A 26,986-nucleotide genomic window follows, 5' to 3' on the forward strand; every position below is an offset into this window, starting at 1 on the left:
TTGTGTAACTCATCAATATCTACAACTTTTGTTTTGGTCATTTTGCTATATGACTTTGTTTCAATAATTTGAATTTGAATTTCAAATTATGACAACTTCAAACAACATTTTCAAACATTAAATGATTTCAACAGAAAAAGTCATCAACAACAAAGTTATATAAACCATTAATGTATACAACTTTTGTTTTGGTCATTTTGCTATATGACTCTGTTTCAATAATTTGAATTTGCATTTCAAATTATGACAACTTCAAACAACATTTTCAGGTACTAAATGGTTTCAACTGAAAAAGTCATCAACAACAAAGTTGTATAAATCATCAATATCTACAAGTTTTATTTTGTTCATTTTGGTATATGACTTTGTTTCAATAATTTGAATTTGAATTTCAAATTATGACAAGTTCAAACAATATTTTCAAATAATAAATCATTTCAGCTGAAAAAGTCATCAACATCAAAATTTTATAACTCATCAATATCTATAACTTTTATTTTGGTCATTTCTTCATCCAATAAAGTGATAGTAAATTGTTCACAAAATTTACATATCTCTTATATAATTTTGAAGTATTTAAATCGCGACGAAATTGCTATAACGTCACAGGTTTTGGGCCGGTTTATGACGAAATCGATAAACGGTCATGGTATTATGGGCCTTGTATCCATAGTTGCATATCCGTGATGATCTCTAAAAACATCACGAAAATTTCGTCAAATTTCGTCACAGATTAAATAGATTCTTGTAGTGGATGCCGCTGTTGTTTTCATCTACGTGGCCAAAGCGACCATCCACTGTCGTCTCCCTACACATCAACTGACATGCCGTCGCAGGGAAAGGGCTAGCCCCACCACGCTATCGGACCGTCGACAGTGATAGAGGAAGGACGGAGGAATAGCGCCATCTCCACTCAATGTTGACAACACCGACCAGAGCCCCACCCATCCAAAACACTGTCCGCTGGCACCGCTACCGCAACCTCCATCGACGGTAGGGATGGCAACGGGTTGGGTCGAGCACGGGTAGAGCGATTCTATGCCCGACCCGAGACCCACGTGCTCGTGCCCGACCCATGCCCGCAAGGTCTATCGGGCAAAATCCTATGCCCGTGCCCATGCCCGTCCTCGATGGGTACCCATCGGGCCTGCCTACGCCGTGCGCCACCACAGCCATCGTGCGATGCCGCCTGCTCCTGTGCGCCACCGCCAGCCGCGCAGCCGCCGCCGATGCCAGCCGCTAGCCCGCGCCGCCACCGCCACCAGCCGTCGTGGAGATTGGGGGTAGGAGAAAGGGGTGGGGATTAGGTTAGGGTTTGGTGAGAGTATATATATGTCCCTGGTTAGTGGGCCAAATGGGCTAAAAGAAAAGGGTATGAGGAATAAGAGATGGGCTAAAATTAGCAAATACATATGTACGGGTCGGGCATGGGTTATCCGTGGGCAAAAAACAATACCCGGCTGCTACCCGCTATGTTCTCGGGTCTCAGGCGGGCATGCCCACGGGTAAAATATTACACCCATGCCCACCCATGCCCATCGGGCCGGGTATCCACGGATATCCGGACCCATGGGTAAAATTGCCATCCCTAATCGACGGTCGATCAGAGATGATATATTTAGTGAATACTAGCTGCGTTACATTGGAGTCATCCAATCAAACCAACATCAATGTATACTAATCAATACTCCACATCTAGTACATTCATATATTTAGGCCTGTCTAGATCTCACCTCAAAATTTTACATCCTATCACATCGAACGTTTAAACATTTGCATGAAGTATTAAATATAAGCTAAAAAAATAACTAATTGTATAGATTGCAACTACTTTGCGAGATGAATCTTTTAAGCCTAATTGCTCCATAATGTGACAATGTGGTGCTCCAGTAAACATGTCCTAATGACGGATTAATTAGACTTAATAAATTCGTCTCGCGGTTTACTGACGAATACTGTAATTAGTTTTTTTATTAGTGCCTGAATACCCCATGCAACACTCTATATAATAACCGATGTGACACGCCAAAACTTTACACCCCTAGATCTAAACACCCTTAGCTAGGCATATATGCATATATTTTCTTAAATTAGTCGTTGATTGATCAACGCGTTTAAGCAAGCATTCGTATGAACACGAATAATTAAGGACGACAGGTTTGTTGCCGCTAGTGTGAAAATCAAAGTAATTTCGTCCTAGTTTACTTTATTTTTGTATTTTTATACTCTACAAACCAACATCTCTTGCATGAGTCGGGAGTGCTAGTGACGACGACGATCGACCATATATGCATCAATCAGAAAATTCAGAATAGTCCTCATCATGTCATTCAGAATGGTCGTCATCATGTCAACTAACAAGTTTGATGTTGCTGGTGTACACATGTGTGATACTAAATTCTTCTAGAAACTGGAAATTAGGCATCAACCGAACAACTCCTTAGTTCCACGTACACATACATGCATGAATTATGGATGGACAAATCAAATTCCCAGCATACGTAAAGGAACAGCAGTCCCATGCGACTTCGCATAATTAATTTAATTACTCTCCAATATTAATTCTTAACGACTAAGAAACACATGTATGAACAACTAATTCAATTAGCCATCCTGACGAACAAGTTTCCAAGCACATTGGTGTCGATTCGCGTTGAATAAACTACGTATATACTAGCACGTAAGCAAGATGACGACATACATATACAGTATGATCATAAGCCGGTATGATGCCTAATTGCAATCATCATCACCTGAAAGATCATACAGATTATGAATCATGTGCATGATGATAGACTAATTACCTGTACAGTCAATCACTGGGTTCACTAGTAACCCATTAACCTTTGGGAGCAAATTAGTGGCGCCACCACAGTAATCTGGGTTAACGTGTGGTGTAAAATTGGGCGAGTTCACACGCTACGACATTACACGTCCTAGGACAATAGGAAACCTTAGCATCAATAAAGAATTACAAATGAAGATGAAACTGGCTTGTCTGACAGAGATCAAAGACTGTACTTAACAGCGCCATCTTAAGCAAAGATGAATCGCTAATATTAACCTATTCTATACACTGCCAAATGTGGCACTATGCTATGGACTACCTATATATATATGGTGCACTAACCTCTTTTCTGTGGTCTACACTAGAGCCTTGTTCCAGGCATTCCTCAGTCATACAGGTGCATATATGGGCTAACTATACGCTATTATTGTAAGTTATAAATAGGTGAAAAGAAAACGATGAAGTAGTCATGGCTTCCGGAGAGCTGACGCAGCTCCCATTATTACAGCCATTACAACCCCGAGTCCGGCACCAAGTGATGCACCTACGGCAGCAGCTGTAACAGAGCCATCTCTCTTCTGGGGCTTCCGCTTCCCTTGCAGAGATGCTGCTTTCTCTCTCTCCAGCTCCAGCGACAATCTCTCACGAGAAAGCTCCTATGCAAGCATGCAGTATCCAGTCAGCTATGTGACAATTGTTGAAAGGGCATACATTGGATAGTTTGTCAAAAGGTATGCTATGGCAAGCTGACATTCTTTAGAGTTCACATTAGAGTTCACATTAGAGGGCTACAATTTTGATATAAAGTTTGTCTTCATTAGAGTTCACATGGAAAAGTTATGAATTATTTTTTGATATAAAGTTTTTAGACCGTCCTGTTTAGGGACCGAGGTGATACAACTCAACAAGTTGGAGGAGCTAAACGAGTGATCTGCAAGTTTAGAGACCGGGATGACACAGTCGAACAAGTTTGAGGACCTGAACGGTCGATTTGCGAGTTTAGGGACCGGGATGACACAACGGTACAAGTTTAGGGACCGGTGATGGACTTTACTTGAAACTTAATGTAGAAGGAAAGAGAGAAGTACCTCAAATGCTGGCTCTTCATTGCTGTGAATTACTTGATGTACAAGTTGACGAAGGGCAGTGACACCCTCAACATGCATAACAATGTCCTTCCTCTGAAATGGTGAGAGTGAAAAGTTTACTGGATAAAAAGCAGCTCTGCCTGAAGGATTCTCGTTCCTCAGACTGCCACTAGCTGAACTGATGGGGCGCAAACTATTTGTGGCACTTGGCATTAGAAATGGGGAAGAGTTAACAACTTTAGTCATGTCAGGAGAGGCTTGATAAGCTTCCATTGCTGAAGTGATCAATGCGTTCTGTTCATGTGCACTGACGGAGAATTTATTAGTTATTGCAAGGATCCATGGAATGCCAAGAGCCTTGGCTTCATCCAAGAGAAGTGAAAGCGCTGGCTGTGGTTGAGAAGTGTTGGACTGGTGATACTGAGGAATTCGATGAGCAAGGTTATGCACAACAATAACTAAGTCAGTCTTCCTGCTGAGATCATGTATCCCTAACTGCAATTCTTCTTTGAACTGCCTAACTTCTAAAGGTAGTTCCTGTTAGAACAAAAACATACTATGAGCATTTTCGGGGTTGAATAATCAGGGAAGGAACCACATTGCTATATATGCCCTGTAAAAATGAATAGGTAAATTTTTGGTCCAGGAATTATGGTTGGGGAGACCAATTTTCACCCTGAAAAAAAAAAGCTGCTGCTTTTCACCCCCTACATCTAAATCTTGGCAATCAACACACCCCATACTCAATTTCACAATGTTTTTGGATGGCATGGTGGTTTTCACAGACATGAACTTCCATTAGGCAAGTTCAGTTGAGTTGGCTGACATTTTGATGATTCCACTTACACCTCAAAAAAACTTTCTGAATAGAAAATGTCAGCAAAAATATACTCGTTTCTAAAATAATTTATTGGATAAGAACTACGAACTAATTGTTTCAGATAACTGCTAGGGTGATATATCTTTAAACATATATAAGCTTGTACAGTCATTAAGTAACTGATATACAATACATTAGGCCTACTGAAGTACCATATTTGTTATTGGATATAATGGAAAAGGGCAACATTTTTTTTCTATATAGTTTGAAAACTGTCAATGGAGTTAATTTCATGGTAAAAAAATGTACCTGCAAGTTCACTGTTGCCGAATCTACGTAGCACAAACCATTTGAAACTCCTTTTCCATGCAAATCTACATGTATGCACTCAAGAACTGCTTTGCTTCTTTCTTTAAATTGTCCTAACAATGCTTTTAGCAAGGAAGTTTTACCTGCTCCCTACACGAAATAAATACATACCCAATTTAGTATTCCCGTGGAAAAAAAAAGAAAATTATTCAAGATATGGGGGTACCTCTAGTCCAAGCAATCGCACCCTCCTGGTCCTCACATAGACCTCTTTACATATAGTTACAAAATCACTTGTACCGTATATAAGAAATTCATTCAAACCCTTGCAACAACCTTTATCTTCAAACAATGAGTCAAATCCATAATCTGGATTTGACCCTGTACCCGTGGCCACAGAAACCATAAAATCTTCACTGATATAATTTGGAGGCTGCTTTAGTGGCTGACCAACTAGAATGCGCATTTTTTGCAATGTAGGCTGCACTTCCTGATCTGATGAATATGACACCATTGGTAGAGTTTCAATGACTGTTGAATACCTGCACATGTTGAATTGTAAGATGGAATACTAGCAAATAAAATGGAGGGAACTTTGCTAGCCATAAGTAAAAACAAAAGAGCAATATTGATCAAATACAACATGCAAACATGGAACATGTTTTTTAAGAATATATTATTCTAGCTGGAGTTCTCCAAGATAAATCCAGTTCATGTTCCGGGTGTACTTATATGGGTTCAAAAATCAAAATTCACAGACTCTCAAATATCAACACTACATCCATACCAAACATGTTCAAATATAACAGATCTTTTGTCTATTGTGTATATGTGGATGCTAAGGCATACCCAAATGAAAAGAATACGAAAGGTACCCTCATATCTTGACCTATTTTGTGGTTAATGCATCATGCCAACAAGATAAGTTACTCGTATATGATAATTGATATACATATTTTTTTGAATGGCATATCTTGTGAAGTTGTGATATTATTGGCATGAGTGTTTTTTTTTTGGGGGGCGGGGGGGGAGGATTTGAGGTTACTTTTGGATGATATATATCTTGTGAGTTTGCCGCAAATTCATAGTGAGTATAGTGTTAGATTGATAGAAACTGCAATGTTTCATAGGTTGTAGTAGAGTGGAATTACGTAGACTCCCTGAACCCTTACATGTAGGTACTGTAAATCCGTAACAGCAACCTGGCCCATCAGACACCATATGAGGGATATTAAAATCAATAAAGGAAGAGCCTTCTTTATTCTTTACTTGGTGCCTGATGAAACAATTGCCTTGGAATATGGTGGCTAGCTAATCAACTAACCAAAACTCCAAAAGATAAACAACAGACTGATTTAAGGTAGCCTAATAAGTGAAGTCAGATCCAGCTGCCTAATCTGTTGCAGCTGTTGCTCCTTGTGCTGGTTGTGTCTTGCCGTAGGTGATCCCCAAAATAACATATATTCCTTTTACTGTTTGGTGCTAGGAAAAACTGTTTTGTTCTTGTCCTACAGCTGGTTTAATAGGTATAAAATGTGGCTCATTGTGTTCACAAGGGTTCCTGTTTATCAGGAAAAGCCTCAAGAGAAAAATGTGACACATAGTGTTAATTTGTATTCTTACCATTCCTTCTTTTTTTTCACATGCATCACATAAATTTTGCACATTAGCATAGTAGTACCTCATTCTAGTACCAGTTTCCTAAAATTTGCGCCTACAGAATTATGAACATGGTATTCTTGCCGAGATGAAGATTGGTGCCTCAAAGGGCAAGATCAAATATTTCAAAAAAAAAAAAAAAGAAAAAAGGTGTCAAGAAAAGCTTATAGTGCAAACTAAAGCATAGGCCTACAATAGATTATGTCAAATTTGGTGAGCTTTCCTTCTGTAGTGTAGGACTCAAAACTTGTTTACAAGAGCTAAAGCATACCAGTTTCCATTTATCTGAGCCTGGAAAAGAGTGCACATATGCAGGTCATGTCCAATTATATCAACTTTCAGGGGTTCAGCACTTTTATCACCAGGGTAGCCATTCCATCCAAGAGGAAGAATAGAAGTGGCAGTTCGAATAGTAGGAGGCTCCACAATATGGCCAAGTTCAACAGAATCAGCAGCTGTTAGACCGAGTAGTTCTTGTAGATGTGAAAATTGTGGCAATTGTTCAATGCCTGTAAAAAGCTGGGCATTTGCAGACATGCAGATGTCATATATTCTGCACAAATAGGACAAAAACATTCAATGGTAATAAGTCCTTTTCCCCCCAAAAAAAAAAAACATGTGCAATTTAAACTGGATAAATTAATCTAATGCAACAGAGTTATATTGTGTATGCCAAGCGTCATGTCGGTTTAGTATGCCTTTCTTGTTTCAATTTAATGAACTAACAAGAGACATGTATGCACAATATGCACATTCACAGTTCCATATAGAAGATCACTTCTCAATATTGTGCTATGCAGAAAAAGTTCATTGTTCTCAGAGCTTCTGCACTATTAAAATAAGTTAATGAACTATTTATAAAAGCCATGTTATATAGGCAGACATGGATAGGTGCACTAGGAACAAAAGGTCCAATAGGCATACACTTCTAACAATTATACTTCTACACTGAGCAGAACCATGGATACTTAATATAACCCTATATGGCAAACTAATGTTCGGAGAAAGCATTTACCACAGCAAACAATCCATATTTCCTTTGTTTTTGTTCGTCATACTTAGGTTTGATGCATGAGCCACACAAGGTTTAAAGTTGGCTGACTAGTTAGAAAAGAACATTATTATTAATAGCCATGTGTAACTAAAGGTGAAAGTTGATCTTACTTCTGGAAGCGAGCCCTATAAGATTTCATTGAGTGTGATTGCAAACGCTCTCTTAATTCCGTTATAACTGACTGCACCTGCAAATGCCTTTGCCAGAACAGAGCAAGATAATGAGTATATCCAATATTATTAAACAGTCAAAACAAAAGAAAACAAATCATGTTCCTAAATAGTTCAGATTTTTTTAACAAATACAAGAGGATTAGGAATGAACTAAAAAGCTCACCGATGTCATCTTGGAGTACTCTGAATCTGAAAGTGTATTGACTGATGAATCTCCCAACAGGTATAGCTGGTAAGCATGAAAACTTTTCTTAGTGTTAACAGATGGAACTCCACTCCATTTATTAAAAAGAATAGATTGTTTAATACATCGCTAATGATTTTCTCTAATCTTATTATTGCTTGCTTTCTCAAGGTAGTATGATATATCATACACATCAGGTAAATGACAGACAATAGCAGCATAAAAATTATGGAACAGCTATGTTACTGCAGAAGTCATATTTAAAGTAGCAAGATCATAAACTGGAACAAACATACACAGAATACAAGTAATATTCTTGTAACCAAGTCTACACAAAATACAGGAAATATGACTTCAAGCATCGAAAAGTTTTCATGCAAAAGATGACTTGTCCACATGTATAGATATGCTCCACACAAATGGGGATATGCATTATGCAAATACTAATTGGTAGAGTTTGAAACATAAAGGCTTAAAGGGTTAGAAGATATGATACCAAAAAGGAACTAAAAATAGGTGCCAACAAATGGAGTAAATAATAAATAAATAATTACTAACCTCACCAAATGGAACATATGAAGGCAAAGAAGGTACTCCGTTCCACCGTTTTGAACCCCCAACTTCAGATACATTAGTTTTATCAGTCTTGTTATTTTCTTCAGTGGGCCCTCCATCTTTATCAGATAAAGGGGTAAGAGCAATTCCTTCTGAACCTTCTTGAATCTCAAGAGATTGCAGCCCCTCTTCTGATTCATCAACCTTTGATTGCAAGAAATTATCCAACTGTGATGGTGCCTTTCCAAAAATATTTGTTTGTTTCTGAAGCACACTTAAACTTTTTCGCACTCCTTCCAAAGGAACAAGCTTTGAAAGTCTCCAGAGTGACTTTTGAACAGGACCAACACCTAGAACAAGTTGCTCCCCATTGTTCTCTTTTGAACTTACAGATTTTGTGTCCTTTTCTTCATCAGATTTTGCGTTAGTGTTATCAGGTGTTTGGGCATTATAGTGGTGAAAGTATGCCGGCGATAAAATACGTGGCACCAAGTCCTCTGGAATACAGTAGGATTTGAAATAATCTTGCCATCCTCTTCGATGAACATAGCTAGTAAAAGGAAAAAGGGAAAAGATAAAGAAGTGTTTCCAATTTTATCAACTCTCTAACACATATCTGAAGAAATATACAATTATATTAATTTAATTAAAAATTAATTGAAATTACAACAAACCACGCAGGGTATTATGCATATTTGAAATTACAAGAAGCCATATGGAGTCTTCAGACAAACTTACTCTCTCAGTGCAGCATTCCCAACTGGTGGCTGAGAAAACGTGATACACTTCACCTGAAGCCTGTCAGGCTCTTTAGATGGAGATGAGGATGCAAGTACTCTTAATATTGCAAGGGTAGCCAAAGCAGCTACCTGTAGCATAATTTGAGGTGTATAAGCAAATAGAAAGGGTGAGATGCTATGCTGCAAGTTACGCATGCCTACATACCGCTCCACCAAGCGAATGTCCGCACAGAACAAGTTTCCTGTTCTTTTTCTGAGCAAGTTTGTATAGCTCCAGAGCAGGAATTCCATTGGCACGTGCTAAGAAACCCTACATGTTATACTGACTTAGGTAGATCCAAGCAATGATAAATCAATTCTAAGAAACTAATAAGTAATAACAGTGAGCCAATGTTCAACAAATAGTTGCATTTATTGCGTACCCGGTGTGCAGCAGGTTTTGATTTTCTCAACTGTTTTGATTTCTCTCGATAAGATGTCCCAAGGTTTTCTTCACCCTTCTGGTCATCATTTTGCACACACTCAACAGCATCAGCCAAATCCTGTGCGGTATCCTCATGAAATACGGTTCCTTGGAGTATATTCACATCAGCAATAATATCTCTATAAAGGAGAGCATAAGAAAACTTAATGAAATTGCAAATATGATAAACATTTCATACTTTAGGATCGCAAGAAATTCTTACTTGTATTGTTTTGTACCGATAAATGTAGCAAATAATGTATCACCAGCCTCTGCTAACACATACCTACAGGATTTCACCAATAAAAAAAGACAATATAATGAGGAGATTTTCAATACTTAACCATGAAAGCATAGTCTGAACAGTGCACTTTTTCGTTAATTTCACATAATTACAACTTTACTGCCAAAACTACAAAAACCTGAAACTTTTTGTTTCACATTTCACGACACTACAGCTTTTTGAAAGATATTTATCAAAACCTACAACTCTGTTCAACTGTTGCTTCTGGGTTATCTGACAGGTAAGGTCCCACCTGTGCCCTGTCAACTTCACAGCAGCTAATGGGAGGGAAGGATGTGAGGATGATGAGTGGGTCTACCAATCAGCTAATGGGGGAGACAACATAATTACATGTTTTTTATAATTATTCCTCTTAAAGTTGTAGTTTTATGAAATGGGATAATAAAGCTGTAATTTTATTAAATTTACTCTTTTTTATAGTTTTTATTTAAAGAAAAATCTTAGGCTTATCTCCATGGTAATGGCTGGGTGGGATGGATAATATTCCCTAGTGAATGCACCAGTTCATGCTGTTGAACCATTTATGCAGGTCATCATCAATTCTTATGTATCTTTTTTAATAGGTGAAATTCTTGTTGGAACTTGGAAGTTGATACAGAGATGGACATGAGGGTGGATGGCATGGGAGGTGATGTTGGACAAGAAACTACATGGCCAAAGCTTGTGTGACTTGCCGATAGAGCATGAGAAAAGGAATTAGTTGATACTTGTTACAGCATTTGTGAGAAAATATCAGCAAGAGAATACATATATTATAAATATGTCTGTGTTCTAGAATGAATATGCTTAAACCTTACCTATGTCCTACATGATCCAAGGATGGCTGAACACGCTCAAGAGACACAAGGTTTCCACCAAAATCAGATTTGAACTTATTAATATATCTCATCATCTCAGAAACAGGCCTCTGGCACAAAAAAAAAAAGGAGACTAAGTAAAAATAAAATAAACAGGCCTCTTGCAGAGAGAATAAGTAAAAATATTCTAGATAGTAATTTTCTGATTTATAGGGGAAGAGGTGAAGGTAGTCAAAACACATTAAAAAGCATGGAAGAGTAGGTTAACTGAATCTAAACAGTTACATGAAAATTGGAACAACGAAAATGCACTTATTATGAAAAATCACAGTAGTTTCTCTTAGGTTGGTCATTCCTTTTCATGGTTCCAACGTAATGTCATATGAATAGAATAACACAAATAGAGATATAGTTCGATTGAATGTACATGAATGGATAAATGATTATACAATAGAAGGTGCTTGCCGATTAACTACATCAAGCAGGCACCACAGAGACGTTGCTGTTTTTATTCTACTTACAATGCTACAATAACATTATAACGGCACATGGTTGTCCCCAGTCTGAGGGGCTTACATTTGCTAGAAGTTTTTCGTGATCGTTTAGACATTTCCCAGGTCGATTACATCACTAGAGACTGCCAATTTTTACATGAAACTACTGGACAGAACGTTCCAGTTTTTTACTCCTACGGCAACATAAGAGCTACTATATGATCGATCCCTTTGGCCATCAATCAGAGTTAACCACAGCCGCGCATGTCCAGGTCTCTACCTATAAGCCAACGGAACCGGATCGACCAGAATCGCGAAAGGCGGGGGGGCGGCATGGGCGGAAGGGGGTTCGGATTAGGTCACCTTGTAGACGCACTCGGCGAGGACGACGGCGCAGAGCAGCTCCTGGAGCTCGGCGACGGTGTCGACGCGGACGGCGCGGCAGAGCTCGCGGAGCTGGCGGCGGCGGCGCTCGAACTCCTCCCGGAACGCGCGCTCCCGCTGGCGCCTCCGGTCGCCCGGCCACGCGGGCGCCCGGGGCGGCGGGGGCCAGGACCAGGACCAGGGCCACCGCGGCACCGCCGCCGCGGCGGCGGAGGGCGGCCTCGGCCGCGCCCACGCGGGCAGCCGCGCCGCCTGGTCCCGCGCCCACGACTCGACGCGGCTCGCCAGCGCCGTCGCCATTGGCGTGGCGGGGCGGGGCGAGGAAGAGGAGGAGAGCGCGATCTGGTGGCGGAGGGAGGGAGAGGGGGGAGGAGGAAGGGGAAGTGTGTAGGATTGGTATATTATTATGCCGCCGCGGCGGGTAGATCCGTTCGTTTTCGTTGCGTCTCGTCTCGTCTCGTCTGCGGGCTGATTGGAACATGAGAGTTATGATGATGATTTTATGAAAGTAGAAACGATATCTTTTCCGAATATAACTGTATTCCGACCATCCTATTCTTCCTAAAAGAATCAACCTAAAAGAATCAACCTAGCTAGTTTAATGTATATGAATACAAAGGGGTGTCCACATACATTATTCTAGAACGGGTCACATCCTTAATTCTTTTTGGGACAAAAAGAGTATTTCAGTTTTATAGAATTTTAAATGTCATTGTTAAAACAAAATATAGTTGTAATGTAAATATAATCAAAATCACGCAGCGTCTAGTTTCGCGTGCTTACAATAGCCGGGTCGCGAGTACAGCCACACACAAATAAATTTTAAAAGCATTCATATTTTATATGGTCAAAGTTACATAAACCCATATATATATTGACTTGTGATATACTCCATTATTATAGGTTTTGTTGCCTAAATGTTTGATAAAACCTCACTTTTATTTAAATTTTAATTAATTTTAGCATATGTGAAACAATATTTTTTAAAGTAGTGGGAATTAAACTATCATTTGAGAACTCAGTAATTAAAAAGATCATATACACTGTATCGTTTAAAATTTAAAGTAAATTTATGCTCAACATGTATAGGGAAGGGGTTTTGTGAAACTTTAAAAATATAATATACCTAGGGTTATATGTTACGAGTCAAAATACTAGGGTTTTATAATAATTTAATCATAAACAATTAGTGTTTTGTGAAGTTTATTTACAAAAATTCTCCCCTGCCAACACAAATTTTAAAGCGCATCCGATGGCAAAAGAAAAAAAACGAAAGTTGCCCTCACCAATTTTTTTTCCCAAGAAATCTAGCAAATCCGTTTATGAACTTAGGAATTTTATGAAAACTTTGTGGAAATTGCGCCTAATCCATTTAACTATAACTATTGATCTATTTGGTGAAGTTTAAAATTCTGACAAGTAACTATTTGATAACCAATTTTTGAGAATTGGGAAAAACTAAGTGTCCTAGCTTCTGGCTTCTAATTCATTTTTTTGATTCTACAACTACAGCTTCTCAGCATCTAGACCAAAAGCTGGTCTGTTGTTTAGGGGAGCTTCTGATTTTGGAAAAACCTGCAGCAGCTAGGAGCTTCCCCAAACAAGCCCTATAATGCCACCACATTGAGCCATGCGATCATGCCATCACCAATTTGTTACCGGTTGGATTTTATCTGGACGTTCGATGGTTCATTTCAAGTTCTCAGAATTCATTCGTTTGCTGCCCATATTTACTCCAAAAATTTCTTGAAAATAAGCACAACTCTTCAGGATGTTCCCATTCTCCAGTACCGATAATTATTTGTTGTCTTTGACATAAGCAATTATGCAACATAATTTCCATTAAAAAACATCTATTTTAGAGTATTATTTAGGAGTTCTTGGATCAATGCACAGCACGGGGGTATCATCTAGCATGTGAAATTTCCATATAAAGTATACGTTCTAGAGAAGCCATATATTATTTCAAACAATCAACTGTTGGTTTTCATTTTGAATGAAAATCATCTTAAATCCACTTCAGGTTCTATGTGTGGACAAAGCTAGCCTAGTCATTAACGCTTTTCAGCTTAAGGTATGTTGGCTTCAATTCTTTCTTTTCTCATCAGCATGCTTTTCAAACTGTTAAAAAGATGTATTTATTGTAAACATTTTCTATAGGAAATTTGCTTTTAAAAATAATATTAATTTATTTTTTAAATATATTAGGTAATGCTTAATTAATCATGGCTAATGAGTCGCTCTATTTTATATGTGTAGTAAAGAAGATCAAACTTCAATAGCAACACAGCCTTAATTTTATTTATATGCTCACCAAGATGGATTTTCCTTTTTATTTAAAAAAATAAGACGGATTTTTCTCATGTCCCTGCAAATGTCTCATAAAATAGAAAAGAAAAGAGTGAAATACAGTAAAGTGAGTATTCCATGGGCGGTGGCCCCATAGGTTGCTTATTGGAGTGCACATGCATCTAGCACTTTTCTTTTCTATATTTTCGTTTGAATTTACATCAGTTATATTTCTACTCGAGACATGCTCTTGTTTTGCTAAACAATATGCTGAAAAATATACTACGATTATGGGTCAAGAATGATTTTAAAAAAGGAAAAACTTGAAGGACTTGAATGGACAGATAAAATGTAAAAGTACTAAATTAGCATCCTATTAAAAGTATTGTGGTCTCTCCTGGTATTATATGGGCACAAACGCATAGTCCACCTTTTCTCCTCTTTCCTTCTCTTTCCCTACGTCGAACTTCCTAATCTGGCCGAGTTGGCCCAAGCTAGCACAGGCCGGCCCGGCCCAGCAACGCTCCGCCTCTCCATCGAGCGAGGCACAACGCAGCTGCTTCTCCCGGCCATAGCCAGTTAGCCACAGGCCAGCAGAGCCAACACGCCAAGCTAGCCACTGCCGACGCCATCACTACGGCCTACTCCTTCCGTACCACTAAAACGAACGTACGACTGAATGTTACATATTTTAATAGAGATATATCGTTACATATTTTAATACTATAAATCTAAACAGAGATATATTCAGATTCGTAGTTCTAAAATGTGTCACATATAATAGTAGGTTGGTTTTTTATAGAACAGAGGGAGTACACCCCATCTCTCTCCCGGCCTCCTCTCGGCTCTAAACCAACAGCAAACGAAATGCCACAACCTCAATCCGCTCGATGCTGGCCAAAGCCGCACCAATAGCCGTCGCCAGTGTTAATTGGCCGGAGATAAGGAGGTTTTGGCCACCGGTAAGAAACTCCGAAATTTGCCACACTTGACCATCCTTGTCCAAAATTGAAGCCACACTCGTTTTCTAAATGTCTTTGTGCTACTAGTTGATAACTTGAAATATACACACGGATAATAAAAAAAATAAATACAAATTGACCATTGGATTTTTGTTTCTTTCCTGATATAGATTAAGCCAGCTGGCCGATTGCATGGGAGGACTTCATCACTCCCAGCGTCCAAGTGCGGACCCTATTGCTCCCAGCGTCTTTCCTATTTCGGTAATTATTGTTTTGCATTTACTATTAATTTTACTTTGAGGTTATTAATAAAAAAATCGGTTTAGTGGAGTAACTTTATGATATGCTTTTCTGAAAGGTTCCAAATTAAATAAAATAAATCACCGCATCATTGCTTTTCTTTGCTCCAATTCATGGATTGTACTACCCATTTCATATTATAAGTCATTTGACTTTTTTCTAGTCAAAGTTATTTATATTTAATTAAGTTTGTAGGAAAATATAGTAATATTTCCAATACAAAACAAACATTGTACGTATCAAAATATATTCAAGGTTAAATTTAATGAAATTAATTTCATGTTATAGATGTTGCTAATTTTTTCTTTAAACTTAGTTAAATCTAAAAAAAACTTTAACTACGAAAAAAGTCAAAATATTTATAATATAAAACAGAGGGAGTATTATAAAAGAGCAGCACATCGTCCATACTCCACAGTGAACCTAAAGTAGTACTCCCTCCGTCCCAGAATATAGAGTTTTAGAGTTGAATACGGTTATTAAGAAAGTATGTAGAATTAAATAAAAAGGGGTTGTAATTGGTTGAGAGGTGGAGGTAGATGAGAAAAATGAATGGTGGAGGGTTATAATTGGTTGAGAATGGAAAGTTGGTGAAGAAGATGTTAAATTTTGGAATAAATCCTAAGTGCTAAAAGTTGTTATATTTTTTGACAGAGGGAGCACCTTTTATATATGAAAAGCGATCTGAATGGAATCAATAGCTTTGTCAAAAGTCTCTCATATTCCTAATCACCAAAACTTTCCTGTCGGTCATCAATCTCATCAGCTACATCCCAAAGGGGAATCAAGTGAAATGCAGGTAGCTAGCTAGCCCGAAGTTATCATCAAACTGATATCTCCTCATCCGATCCTCTTCTTGCTTCACCTGCTGCCCTCTGCTCCGGTCGATCGCTTGCATATTGCATATTTGCATGCAGAGCTGCCATGGGAATTCCTTCTTTCTACAGGTGGCTCGTGAACAGATACCCAAGCATCGTCTCCCCGGCAAAGGAGAGCCGCCCTGCAGATGGCATCGTCGTCTACGACAACCTCTACCTCGACATGAATCAAATCATCCATTGTTCCTTCCACCCGCAGGACCAGATGAACGCCGGCACAGATGTATGTATAGCTTAATTAGCTAGCTACTGCAAATTTCTAATTAATCTGCATATGAATCTGGCCGGTATTGATATGAGCCACTTGGTCAGGTGTGCGCTCCGACGACGGTCAGCGAGGTTTTCGAGTCCATGTTCGACTACCTGGACCGCTTGTTTCGCATCGTCAGGCCGAGAAGGCTCCTCTACTTGGCAGTGGGTTCGTCGTATATATACAGCAGATGGATCGTTGGATCGATTCTCTCGTCAAATTACTTAGTACCATATTGTCGTTTCAAGAATTAATCATGGATTTGTTTTTGTTGGTTGGCTTGGCTTCAATTATTTCTGCAGTTTATGTACTTCTTTTATTATTCTCTCTCACTGCACGCTCTCTTTTTTTTAAAAAAAAATTGGTTTAATTCCATGTGCAGATGGGGTTGCTCCGTGCGCCAAAATGAACGGAATGCGAAGAGGACGACGTTTCGCCTGGGTAGCCAGAGTCAATCCTTTGCATTTATTTATTTTCTTGCATGTCGATCAGCTAGCTAGCTGCTGAAGCAATTGATCGATCGAGAAAAAGGCATCCATGCTTTGGTTCAATTTTACAGGCGAGTGAAGAGGATGAAATGCAGAAGATATCAGAAGGGGTCTCTGACCCCAATGTCATCACGCCAGGGACTGAATTCATGGAGAAGATATCGCAAGCGCTCACGTACTACATCCGTGCCAGATTGAATAGCAGTGATCCAGGGTGGAAACACATCATGGTTAATTAATTTTCTCTTGCACTTCTTCAGTATAAATGTACCTCGTATTCTTTCTTAATTTCCCCTTTTTTTTATCCAAGGAGAGTCCATGCATGTTCACTCAATTTCAACGGTTTTGCATATAGATGGCCATAAGGCCTGCCCAGCATGGCCCACTAGCCATCGGGCCGGCAAGTCCCGGTTGGCACTTCGTGCCGGGCCGTGCTGGCCCATGGGCTGCACCTCCCGCCCAGGCACAGCCCACCAGCAGTCGGGCCGTGCTGTGCCGGCTCAAAGGCACGGGCGGCCCATTGTGTCTTTTTTTAAAATAAGTCTATTTTCTCTCCCTTCCTTTGGGCTGTTACATATGTATAGCTAAAATAAGTCTATTTTACGTCCCTATTCTTTTGAACATGGCATATAATATGTCTATTTTTACTCCTTACTCTTTGTGTGTCGGGCCTGGCTGCTGGCCCATCTTGCCGGGCCGGCCCAATGTGCTGGTGGGGGGGGGGAGGCATGGCCGGCGGTCGGGGCCGTCGGGCCGGGCCGTGCCGTGCTTGGGCCGGGCCAAAATGCCATGTCATGGGCCGGGCCGTCGGGCCTTATGGCCATCTATATTCTATAGTTTCGCATATAATTGCTGGGAGTTTAATGAGCCTCTATCCTCCCTTGCTCTAGGAGTTTTCATCGTTTTTTTCCTTGTCCTGGAAATGGCACTTTAGCCAATTTGAGTTGTGTAACTAAAACTTTGCTTTCTTCAAATATATTGATGTGCAATTATTTTTATGTGTTCGCGAAAAAAAAAAGATGTATGTAGTCGCAAGATCTACATGTATAGTATTGACAAATTAACTGTTAATTTACATGCATGCTTTTGGTTACCACAAAGTACGATCTTATTATGCTTTCCAATTTGATGCCATACGTCTATTCCGAAGGTAATACTCTCTGATGCAAATGTTCCTGGAGAAGGAGAGCACAAGATCATGTCTTTCATCCGTGCACAGCGCAGCATGGAAGGCTATGACCCCAACACACGACACTGCTTGTTTGGGCATGTAGGGAAATTAATATAAATCCGTTTTATGATAATCTCATTATTTCAAATTAATCCTAGCTCTGTAGCTCAGATTCAGTTCACACCCCTGCCTATTTATTTTTGTAATGGAAGCTAACTGTGAACGGTTTATTGCAGGATGCGGATTTGATCATGCTTGCTTTGGCATCTCACGAAGTCCACTTCTCTATTTTGCGTGAGGTCTGATGATCCCTTGTTAACGTTAAATTCGTACTTAAATAGATAAAGTGAAGTATTAAGCATGTGACCTTATTTTTATTATATCATCATGTAACCTACTCCCTCGTTCCAAAAGACTGTTATTTTAAATGTCAAAGGCATATCAAGAAAGAGACCAAAAAGACTACCATGTCCTCCATTAACGCAGAGAGAAAATGAAAAGGAGCTAGAAGGGAGTACTATTAGTTGGATGGCCAAACTAAGAAGAAAACGTTAAAGTGGTATCAAAAGGTCTAGTGGACCTCACAGCTTAAATAAAAACTCTTTTTAGATAAATCCTAAAACTAAAATTATGTTTTTTTAAGGACGTACGAATTGGAGTAAGTATGTAAAGTCTTAACAGTCGAAGTAACTAGTTCAGCATTTATAATGGTGCAGTTAATAATACTCTTATGTTATGTTAACTTCAACAGGATAATTCCCAGTTAACAGAAGCGGATCCAGAGAAACAATATCTGGTCGTCCTCAAGCCCAGCCACAGATAATAATGCTAGTAGTTAATCGTTTTGGTTATGTGAATAACACCATCTTCTTTCAGTTTTTGAACATATGGGTTCTGAGAGAGTACTTGGAGATTGAATTAAAGATACTGGACCCAGTTTGTGAGCCTGATATTGAGAGGCTGATTGATGACTTCATCTTCATTTGTTTCTTGATGGGAAACGATTTCATCCCCCACATTCCGTCGCTTGAGATGAAGGAGGTATGTGTTTTAGAGTATACTCCACTATGGATTAGGTTCGTATAGTATCCGGTTTATTACTGCAGATAGATAGGATTAGTTTCCATATATATCTCTAGGCTTACTTGAGATCTCAGTCTTGTACTCCTATATATACATACATATATATATATATATATATATATATATATATATATATATATATATATATATATATATATATATATATATATATATATATATATATATACATAGGATACCCATATGGGACTACATGGTGCCCGGGCTCCAAGGTATAAAACACACAAATTCTCTCAAATTTTAAAATTTTTTCAAATTGTGAGTATATACCTAGCTATATGAATTTGATTCATACAAATACCTAACAACAAAACAACTCAAACTAAACTGTAGGATCGAATCACAAGAACTAAGCCAACCAGAGAGGGGGTGAATGGTTGGTATACCCAAAAACCGAAAACTTTTAGCGGAAAAAAAAGTTACCCTCGAAATCGACGGAAGTTGGTCTGACCGAGATTGATCTGCCGGTCTGACCGAGTGGATGCAGCCGGTCTGACCGGTGTTGAATCTCCGGTTTGACCGCCAAGATCGCCTGTCGCGCCTGTCGCCGCCGCTGGTCTGACTGCCTGTATGCCGCCGGTCTGACCGCCGCTTGCCGCCGGTCTGACCGCCGGTAGATCGCCGGTTAGACCGCCGAAACCCGGTAAACACAAATCGAAGAAATCTTAAAGTGGATGACGACTTTATTGATTCTCTCTGTGTTTACAAAGTGCACCAACAGCACTCCTTACAAAAATTTCGACTAAACTCGAAACCCTAACTCAAAACTCAACTCTATTGCTCTCTAAAGCGATACCGGGAAGCCTCACGCTCCCCCTCTATTTATACATGAGGTAGGCAGCCTAAAGCCACGAACCAAACTCACACTAGGAGTCCTAAACACCTTAGGAAACCCTCTAGTACAAGAAAGAAACTTTACATAACCATACGCACACAATAACTCCATCGTATGCCATATGGAATCTCCATCAACCACGTGCATCAACTCTAGCCGTAGTATCCCGCATGATCTCTGACCACCACGAACGTCTTCTTATCCCCAAGCCGACTCCCAGTCCATCACCGCAAATACTCTCCCGAGACATCGAGTCACCTACACATGGAACAAACAAAGAAACCATATTCCGAGACCAAGCTATCTCCAACTTGACTCATTAGCAGCAAACAATAGTATTACATACGTATAGTATCCATCTAGAAGTCATAATCATGAAATACACTTGGATATCCAAATAAACAACCTGAAACCGAAACCGACACAGTGTCGGCCGGTCAGACCGCGGGCTGGCCGGTCCGACCGCTCGATCACCGCCGGTCTGACCGGCGCACACTGCCCGGTCTGACCGGACCACATAAAATGATAACCTGTAGATTCACCTGTGAAATCCAATCATCTCCAAAACCACTTCGTGAATAAATTCCAAATAACAAAAACCAATAATCTCTAATGCCCAATTGTTCATCACAGAATAATAATCAAAAACACCTTTGATTTTACATAAACTTTATTTCACAATTCATTATTAAATACCTAACGAATTATATGTTTGGATGTTATATACCTAGAACCAAAATCTAACAAAAAAAAAAGTTCAAACTCAGTTCAAACTTGTTTGAACTAACATAGTAAAGAAGTTAATGTTCATATCTAAACATTTAAAAAAAATTCATACTCATTCAAATTGGGTATATACTCAATTTGAATCTTGGAGCCCATACTCCATGTAGCACCAGTTAATTTACCTATATATATATATACACACACACCGCACCGTAAAACTCAAAACAATAAGTCTAATATTTACAGTATATCTCTCTCCCTATACTATTTAACAATGTGCATGTGTACGCCTTAAACAAAAGCTCAAGAGAAAGTTAATTTTGTTATTAGTATTTATATAAATCCTTTCACTTAATTTGTTCATCACCGTGAAAACTTACAGCTGTTTATTAATATCATCTATTCCATGTAACAGTATGCACCTGATCTTCTCATCGAGGTATACAAGACAACCTTCAACAAAATGGGAGGGTATATTGTCAACATAGAAAAGGTACCTGACGGATTCTATGACCGTTAATTATTTTTATCAATGAAAGATTATCCTTCAGATTATGCCCGTGATGCAGTTACGACACTGCTACTGAAAACAGGTAAAAGATAAACATGCTGCATATCTGGAAGTCTCAAGGTTGGAAATATTTTTTCATCAACTGTCCATGTATGAAGAGAAAATTTTTCTAAAACGATACGAACTGGAACAGGTATGTTTTGCATTCTGGTATAGTATATACTGTCATGCAAAATGGAACTTATTGTCATTATTGTCGATCGTTTAATTTGGCCTTTAGGAATCCCTGAAGAAGTTATATCGCGATTTGTTGCGTGAAGCTTCAGAAAGTGAAAGATTAGAGCTGAGCCGAAAACTAGAGGACCTCTTTTTTAATGAAGAACGTCCATATGACAGAGTTAGTGATATCCAGTTTGATAATATTTCTCCTGCAGTCCCATTACAATTTTTGACATATCGACTGCTGAACTATTGCAGCTAAGACTTGGATTGCCAGGATGGAAGTCCCGGTTCTACAGGGAATATTTCGGTGTCGAAACTTCTAATGAAATTGGAAATCTTCAAAACGACATGGTTATGTTTTCCCTTTGTTTATTTACTTATCCTAATGAATCCCTTTTTCCCTTTCCTTCCCCTTCCCTCCGTCCACCAAAGATTGTCGTTCTACTTTATTTAGTAAAAGTTAAGGTTCAAAATGAAAATACTATTCGTGATGTGTAGTTGGGAGTGGAATGATGCCTAGGGGTAGTATGTGAAGAAATTTAAACGGGAGTTGATTGATAAGACGGGTAATATATTCTAGTGTGACAATCTTTAGAGATAATTTGAATACTAGAGTGACAAATCCTTTCGAACGAAGATAGCATCTGCTTATATTTTATTTCTCGCGAAAACTAAAGAAGTAGCAAAAGGACAAGTCAAGGTACAAAATGTAGTATTTGGGGGAATAAACAACTAGATAAGTTGGTAGATGAGGAACATATTAGTACAAAAGTCGATATGTGTGGAGTAAAATCTCTTATATTATGAAACAAATGGAGTAAATTACTCCCTCTGTCCCAAAATATAGCAATCTAGTACTGAATTTCTAGTATTTGCCGCTGCACGCGGCCGTTGCCGCCTATGCCCGCTACCGCCGTCGGGGAGGGAAGGAAGGGGAGGGGAGGAGAGGAGAGGAGAGGATGGGAGCGAAAGTGGAGACAGTAATAGAGGAGAGGAGAGAAGAAAAAGAGAGGAGAGCGGAGAGAAAGTGGGAAAAATTTAAAGTGGGTGGGAGGGAAAGAGAGGGTGGGTATTTTTCCGCGCGGTCCTCTAAATAGGTCCGCACGTGAAAATAGGTTCATTTTCACGTGCGGTCCATTTAAGAGACCGCGGTCCTCTTAAATGGGCCCTATTTTCCCAGATGCTGCAATCTAAATGAGTCCCTGTCCATGAAACTTATTTTTAGTAGTGAGAAGTTATCCTAAAGGAGGATTTTATTTTGAAATTCAAATTCTGTGAGTTTATTTGGGAAGTGTTTTTAGAGTTACATGGATTGGTATAAATGAGATTTTTGGCACTAGATCAATAACCAAATTTCTGAACTTACAATTTTATTGAAATTGTTTTGGACGGTTGCACGGAAATCAGGGTGTTAGTGTGTTACAAAATACTTCCTCCCTGCCTAAAAAATCAACCTAGTACAGGATGTGACACATTCTAGTATAATGAACCTGGACATACATCTGTTCAGATTCGTTGTACTAGAATATATCACATCTAGTTCTAGATTCACTTTTTCTTAGGACGGAGGAAGTACATAGTGGTGGCACGGAAATCGATGCGCAACAAAATGCAGAATGGCGTGATGTCGGACCAAGTCATCATAAATGGATATAATTTTGAATTAAATATATGATCGGTTGTTAGGGCTTTATCCAATATCCAGTATAACTAATACTACATTATATTGAAATGTACTCAATTTTAAAAATATCAAACATGCATTTTCGAAATAAAAAATATGGTTGTCAAATTTCACACCACATTAACACTACGCGGGCATGATCCTTGTTGGTTTTTCCTTTTTTTTTTGACCGAATGAAGCATCATCCTTATCATTATAATCTTCCCCTCCTCTTTTGTTTCTCCCTTTGAATTTAGGCTCAGAAGTATTTAGAAGGACTTTGTTGGATGCTTCAATGCTATTTTGCGGGCGTACCATCATGGAGCTGGTAAGAGGACTAAAATGTTGACATATACTGAACAACAATGGATTCTATTTATCTAATTAATTCTCATACATAAATGCTTCGATTCTGCGACTTATGGTACACACTTAATTGTTGCAGGTACTACCCATTCTATGTTGCTCCTTTCGTATCTGACCTCAAAAGTCTTTCTCGGTTCGAGATATCTTTCACCGTAGACAAACCACTGCGACCATTTGATCAGCTCATGGCAGTTTTACCACTACGAAGGCATGCACTTTCACCATTCTTACTGCTGTACTGCATGTTGCTTCTTGAGATTTTTATATAATATATACTCTCCCTCTATCCTATAATATGAGGGATTTGAGAAGGATGTGACATATCCTAATACAATAAATCTGGACAAACAGTTTGTTCGGATTAATTGTTCTAAGATGTGTCATATCCACCTAAAATCCTTTATATTATGGGACGGTGGGAGTAAGAGTTAATTAACCATTCCCTCCTTTTTCCAGTTCGTGTTCTCTCCCAGAATGTTACAGAAAAGTAATGGGCTGTAAAGAGTTTGACCATCCGAAGTTGCAGACTGACACAAATGGAAAACGTTTCTTCTGGAATGTGAGCAATTCGTTCTGTTGTTTATACTCCCTCTGGATTTAGATATATAATGTCATTAACTTTTCTAAGATACATTTGACTATCCATCTCACTAAAAGAATATATAATTACTCCCTCCATCCTATAATAAAGTAACCTAGAATAGAATGGGACATGCATAGTCCAACAAATCTGGACAGATGTATGTCTAGATTCGTTGTATTATGAAATGTCTCGTCCGATCTTAGGTTGATATATTATAGGATGGATGGAGTACTATTTATTTTATTTTGACTTGATTTATTATTAAATATTATTTAAGAATTACTTATGTTTTTTCGTTTGTCAAAAAAATTGAATAGAGCAAACATACGTTAAAGTCAGCGACGTTGTAAATTAAAAACCGAAGGGGGTTTATGCAATAGATCAACGAACTGAATCAGCTGATAAATTCAACATATACTGCTCAAGTAGTCAAGTGGCCATGCACTGGGCTAATCTATATTTTATAAAAACATGTATATACCCTTGAGGTGCTATATTTTTATTGATCTATAATCAAAACGGGAGTCAGATGCTAATTTTCAATGAAAGAAAATGTTTCAGTGTATCTCTGAGGAAGAACTGCTTCAGGCCACCAAAGAGTTAGAAAAAGAGCTCTCGGTACGTAAAAAAATTTCTTGGCTGCGTTCATGTTACACTAATTTTTACTGCTGTTGCATAATCATAAGTAGTTTGCCCATTGCCTTGCTATAAATTAGATGCATGAGATGAGACGGAATACTCCCCGGCAAGAGAAGATCTTTCTGCAGAGGAACTCAAATGCTCAGGCACTTGTCAATGTTATTGTGCAACTGCAAACATCATCATGTTCGCCGGAGCAAAAGCTTCCAATAGATTCAGCTATAAGGTACGTAATGTAAAGTCTGAACTGAAATGATGATTTTTTTTGAAGTTGGTATTTAATTCAGATCAGCAATGGTCTATTTTCTTTCTTCATTTTTAATTCCATAGTGGACTTGGAGGTTGGTTATCGCCTGATGGCTTGAGCAATGGTTTCTTTCGCTCACCCCTACAAAATCTGCAGGACATCACAAATGATCAGGCAATGTATGTGTTTCCTTTCTAGCCTTTCCCTGTACCGAATTTTAATCACATCTTTGGTTGGGTACATGTGTTCAGATCAGCCATTTTCTTCAACCCTGAGACACGGAATCCAATTCCAAGACTACTTAGCAATGTCAGAGTACCTGACAAGGTTGGATTAATTAATTTATGTTACTAAGTTACTACGATTAAGTTTCTTATTCCAATTAATTTACAGTGGAGCTAGCTCATAACCTTTGCTGCAGACGGTTACGGGAGCTGACATCTCAAGGAGGCTGCTCTGGCACACGTACCCGGGCTCGAGGCCGCCACCGCCCATGTAAACTAACTAAACTTCCACCCTCCTCTTTTCGCTTATCCGAGCATCCCTTGATGCCTAATCCTGTTCCTAAAAGTTAAATTTTAGGAGTTAAGGATAAAACCAACCCTCCAATAGGTTCTTAAAGGAGGTCCTAATATTTAGGCACATCTAAAATCTAACTAAATAGGAGCTAATTTTGGCACCTCCACGTACTCCCAATTGAAGAAAAAACAGTTTAAGAGGACCCACCAATGATGACATGGCATATTTTAAAGTTCTTTTGGAATCAACTATTGGGATACTGTTGGAGATGAGGGTGATTTTTGAGCCCAATATCTTTTGGGATACTTCCAATAAAGATTTTTTAGGAGCCTAATTTTAGACATCTCTTAGAGATGCTTCAAAGAGTTGATTTTTGGATTTTTTTCAGTATAGTTTATTTTTCAGCTTTTACTTTTATATAGTGAAGAACACCTTATATACATTTGCAAATATACCGTTTTGTTTTTTTTCCCTAAATCAGCCAAACAATGGGGCTGTCCATTTCTGCCACCACAAATTCTTGCGATCGAATTGATGGATCGACCTTGTATACGTGTACTGTTTTCTGATGGAGTGATGGGCTTCATGCAGCGTTGAGAGGCCGGACACCATCTGGAAGCCGATCAGCACGCCGTCGGCGCCACGGGAGGAGCACAAGATCGCCGGAATCGGGTGGATGGGGCGGGGGAGAGGGAACGCCCTTGCCGCCGACGAGACGACGCAGCTCACCAGCAGCAGCTACGGACATGGGGCTGCAGGCAGCCGCACTGCCGCCGAGACGCAACGGAGCAGCAGCAGCTACAGCTACAGGAAAGGTTTCCGTCGTTTGGACATGGTGGCGCAAAGCCGCAACAGCAGGTTTGATGACAGCGACGGCGGCGCATACGGTTTCCGACCGCTTGGGAATGGGAGTGCGCCGTGGACAGGAGACGGCGGCGGGAGTGCGCAGCCACGTGGTTGGTAGGACACTGGGCTGGGGGGATCAGAGATGTACAGCCATATGAGAAACGCATTATAGCAAGTACAATAATAGCAGGCTATAAGCTAGCTATAAACATATTTTAAAGAGATAAAAAAAGAGAAAGAAGAGCAGTGGGTTACAGATCTATAGCCAGCTGCAGTATGGACTCCAAGATGTAATATGTTTATGACAGGTTGGACCAGGTATTAATAATACAGTAAACAACTATTATATGAATTGGCTAGCTATTATATTGGCTATAGATGATTTGGAGCCAGTAGTGGGCTATACTACTAAACTTGCTCTTAGGGTCTCCTGGCTCGGAATCGCTAATTGGCGCGCCCGCATTGCCGGCACGTACTTCCGGCCCACAAGGCCCTCGCGCGCACGCCTCTTCTCTCTTTTTTCATTTTTTTTTTGGACGCCGCCGTTTTCTTCTTTTTTTTTCTTTTTTTTTGGTTGT

General features: G+C 39.3%; 2 protein-coding genes across 2 annotated transcripts; one reads left to right on the top strand and one right to left on the bottom strand.

Moving 5' to 3' along the window:
- Positions 1-2,964: 2,964 nt before the first annotated feature.
- On the bottom strand, positions 2,965-12,127 carry LOC127763238 (uncharacterized). Its single transcript, XM_052287882.1, has 14 exons — positions 11,792-12,127; positions 10,935-11,044; positions 10,057-10,119; positions 9,793-9,973; positions 9,576-9,680; positions 9,369-9,499; positions 8,634-9,180; positions 8,055-8,120; positions 7,829-7,905; positions 6,936-7,217; positions 5,232-5,547; positions 5,006-5,155; positions 3,877-4,413; positions 2,965-3,444 (listed from the first exon to the last, which is right to left on the bottom strand). The coding sequence occupies exons 1-14, from the start codon at positions 12,110-12,112 to the stop codon at positions 3,256-3,258; spliced, it is 3,075 nt and encodes a 1,024-aa protein (XP_052143842.1). The 5' UTR covers positions 12,113-12,127; the 3' UTR covers positions 2,965-3,255.
- A 3,128-nt stretch (positions 12,128-15,255) lies between these two features.
- LOC127762541 (5'-3' exoribonuclease 2-like) lies at positions 15,256-26,777 on the top strand. The gene is made up of 23 exons (XM_052287045.1): positions 15,256-15,324; positions 16,077-16,162; positions 16,311-16,464; positions 16,554-16,659; positions 16,874-16,932; positions 17,051-17,209; positions 18,130-18,249; positions 18,387-18,449; positions 18,902-18,946; positions 19,027-19,191; positions 21,228-21,305; positions 21,406-21,516; positions 21,604-21,720; positions 21,801-21,896; positions 23,466-23,536; positions 23,654-23,782; positions 24,031-24,133; positions 24,719-24,775; positions 24,874-25,022; positions 25,127-25,222; positions 25,295-25,370; positions 25,465-25,538; positions 26,154-26,777. The coding sequence occupies exons 1-23, from the start codon at positions 15,256-15,258 to the stop codon at positions 26,524-26,526; spliced, it is 2,556 nt and encodes an 851-aa protein (XP_052143005.1). The 3' UTR covers positions 26,527-26,777.
- Positions 26,778-26,986: the final 209 nt, after the last annotated feature.

The sequence above is a fragment of the Oryza glaberrima genome, chromosome 2 (assembly GCF_000147395.1).
Source record: "Oryza glaberrima chromosome 2, OglaRS2, whole genome shotgun sequence".
NCBI classification, from domain to species: domain Eukaryota; kingdom Viridiplantae; phylum Streptophyta; class Magnoliopsida; order Poales; family Poaceae; genus Oryza; species Oryza glaberrima.

What these genes read in the sequence shown, in the direction of transcription:
- LOC127763238 (XM_052287882.1), bottom strand. Translation starts at nt 12,112, where the DNA reads ATGGCGACGGCGCTGGCGAGCCGCGTCGAGTCGTGGGCGCGGGACCAG. An exon ending in TTGGATCATGTAGGACATAG is followed by an intron (nt 10,120 to 10,934) that starts GTAAGGTTTAAG and finishes GAAATCCTGTAG; the next exon opens with GTATGTGTTAGCAGAGGCTG. An exon ending in GCTCAGATAAATGGAAACTG is followed by an intron (nt 5,548 to 6,935) that starts GTATGCTTTAGC and finishes CAACATGTGCAG; the next exon opens with GTATTCAACAGTCATTGAAA.
- LOC127762541 (XM_052287045.1), top strand. Translation starts at nt 15,256, where the DNA reads ATGGGAGGACTTCATCACTCCCAGCGTCCAAGTGCGGACCCTATTGCT. An exon ending in GACACTGCTTGTTTGGGCAT is followed by an intron (nt 18,250 to 18,386) that starts GTAGGGAAATTA and finishes GGTTTATTGCAG; the next exon opens with GATGCGGATTTGATCATGCT. An exon ending in ATATTGTCAACATAGAAAAG is followed by an intron (nt 21,306 to 21,405) that starts GTACCTGACGGA and finishes TACTGAAAACAG; the next exon opens with GTAAAAGATAAACATGCTGC.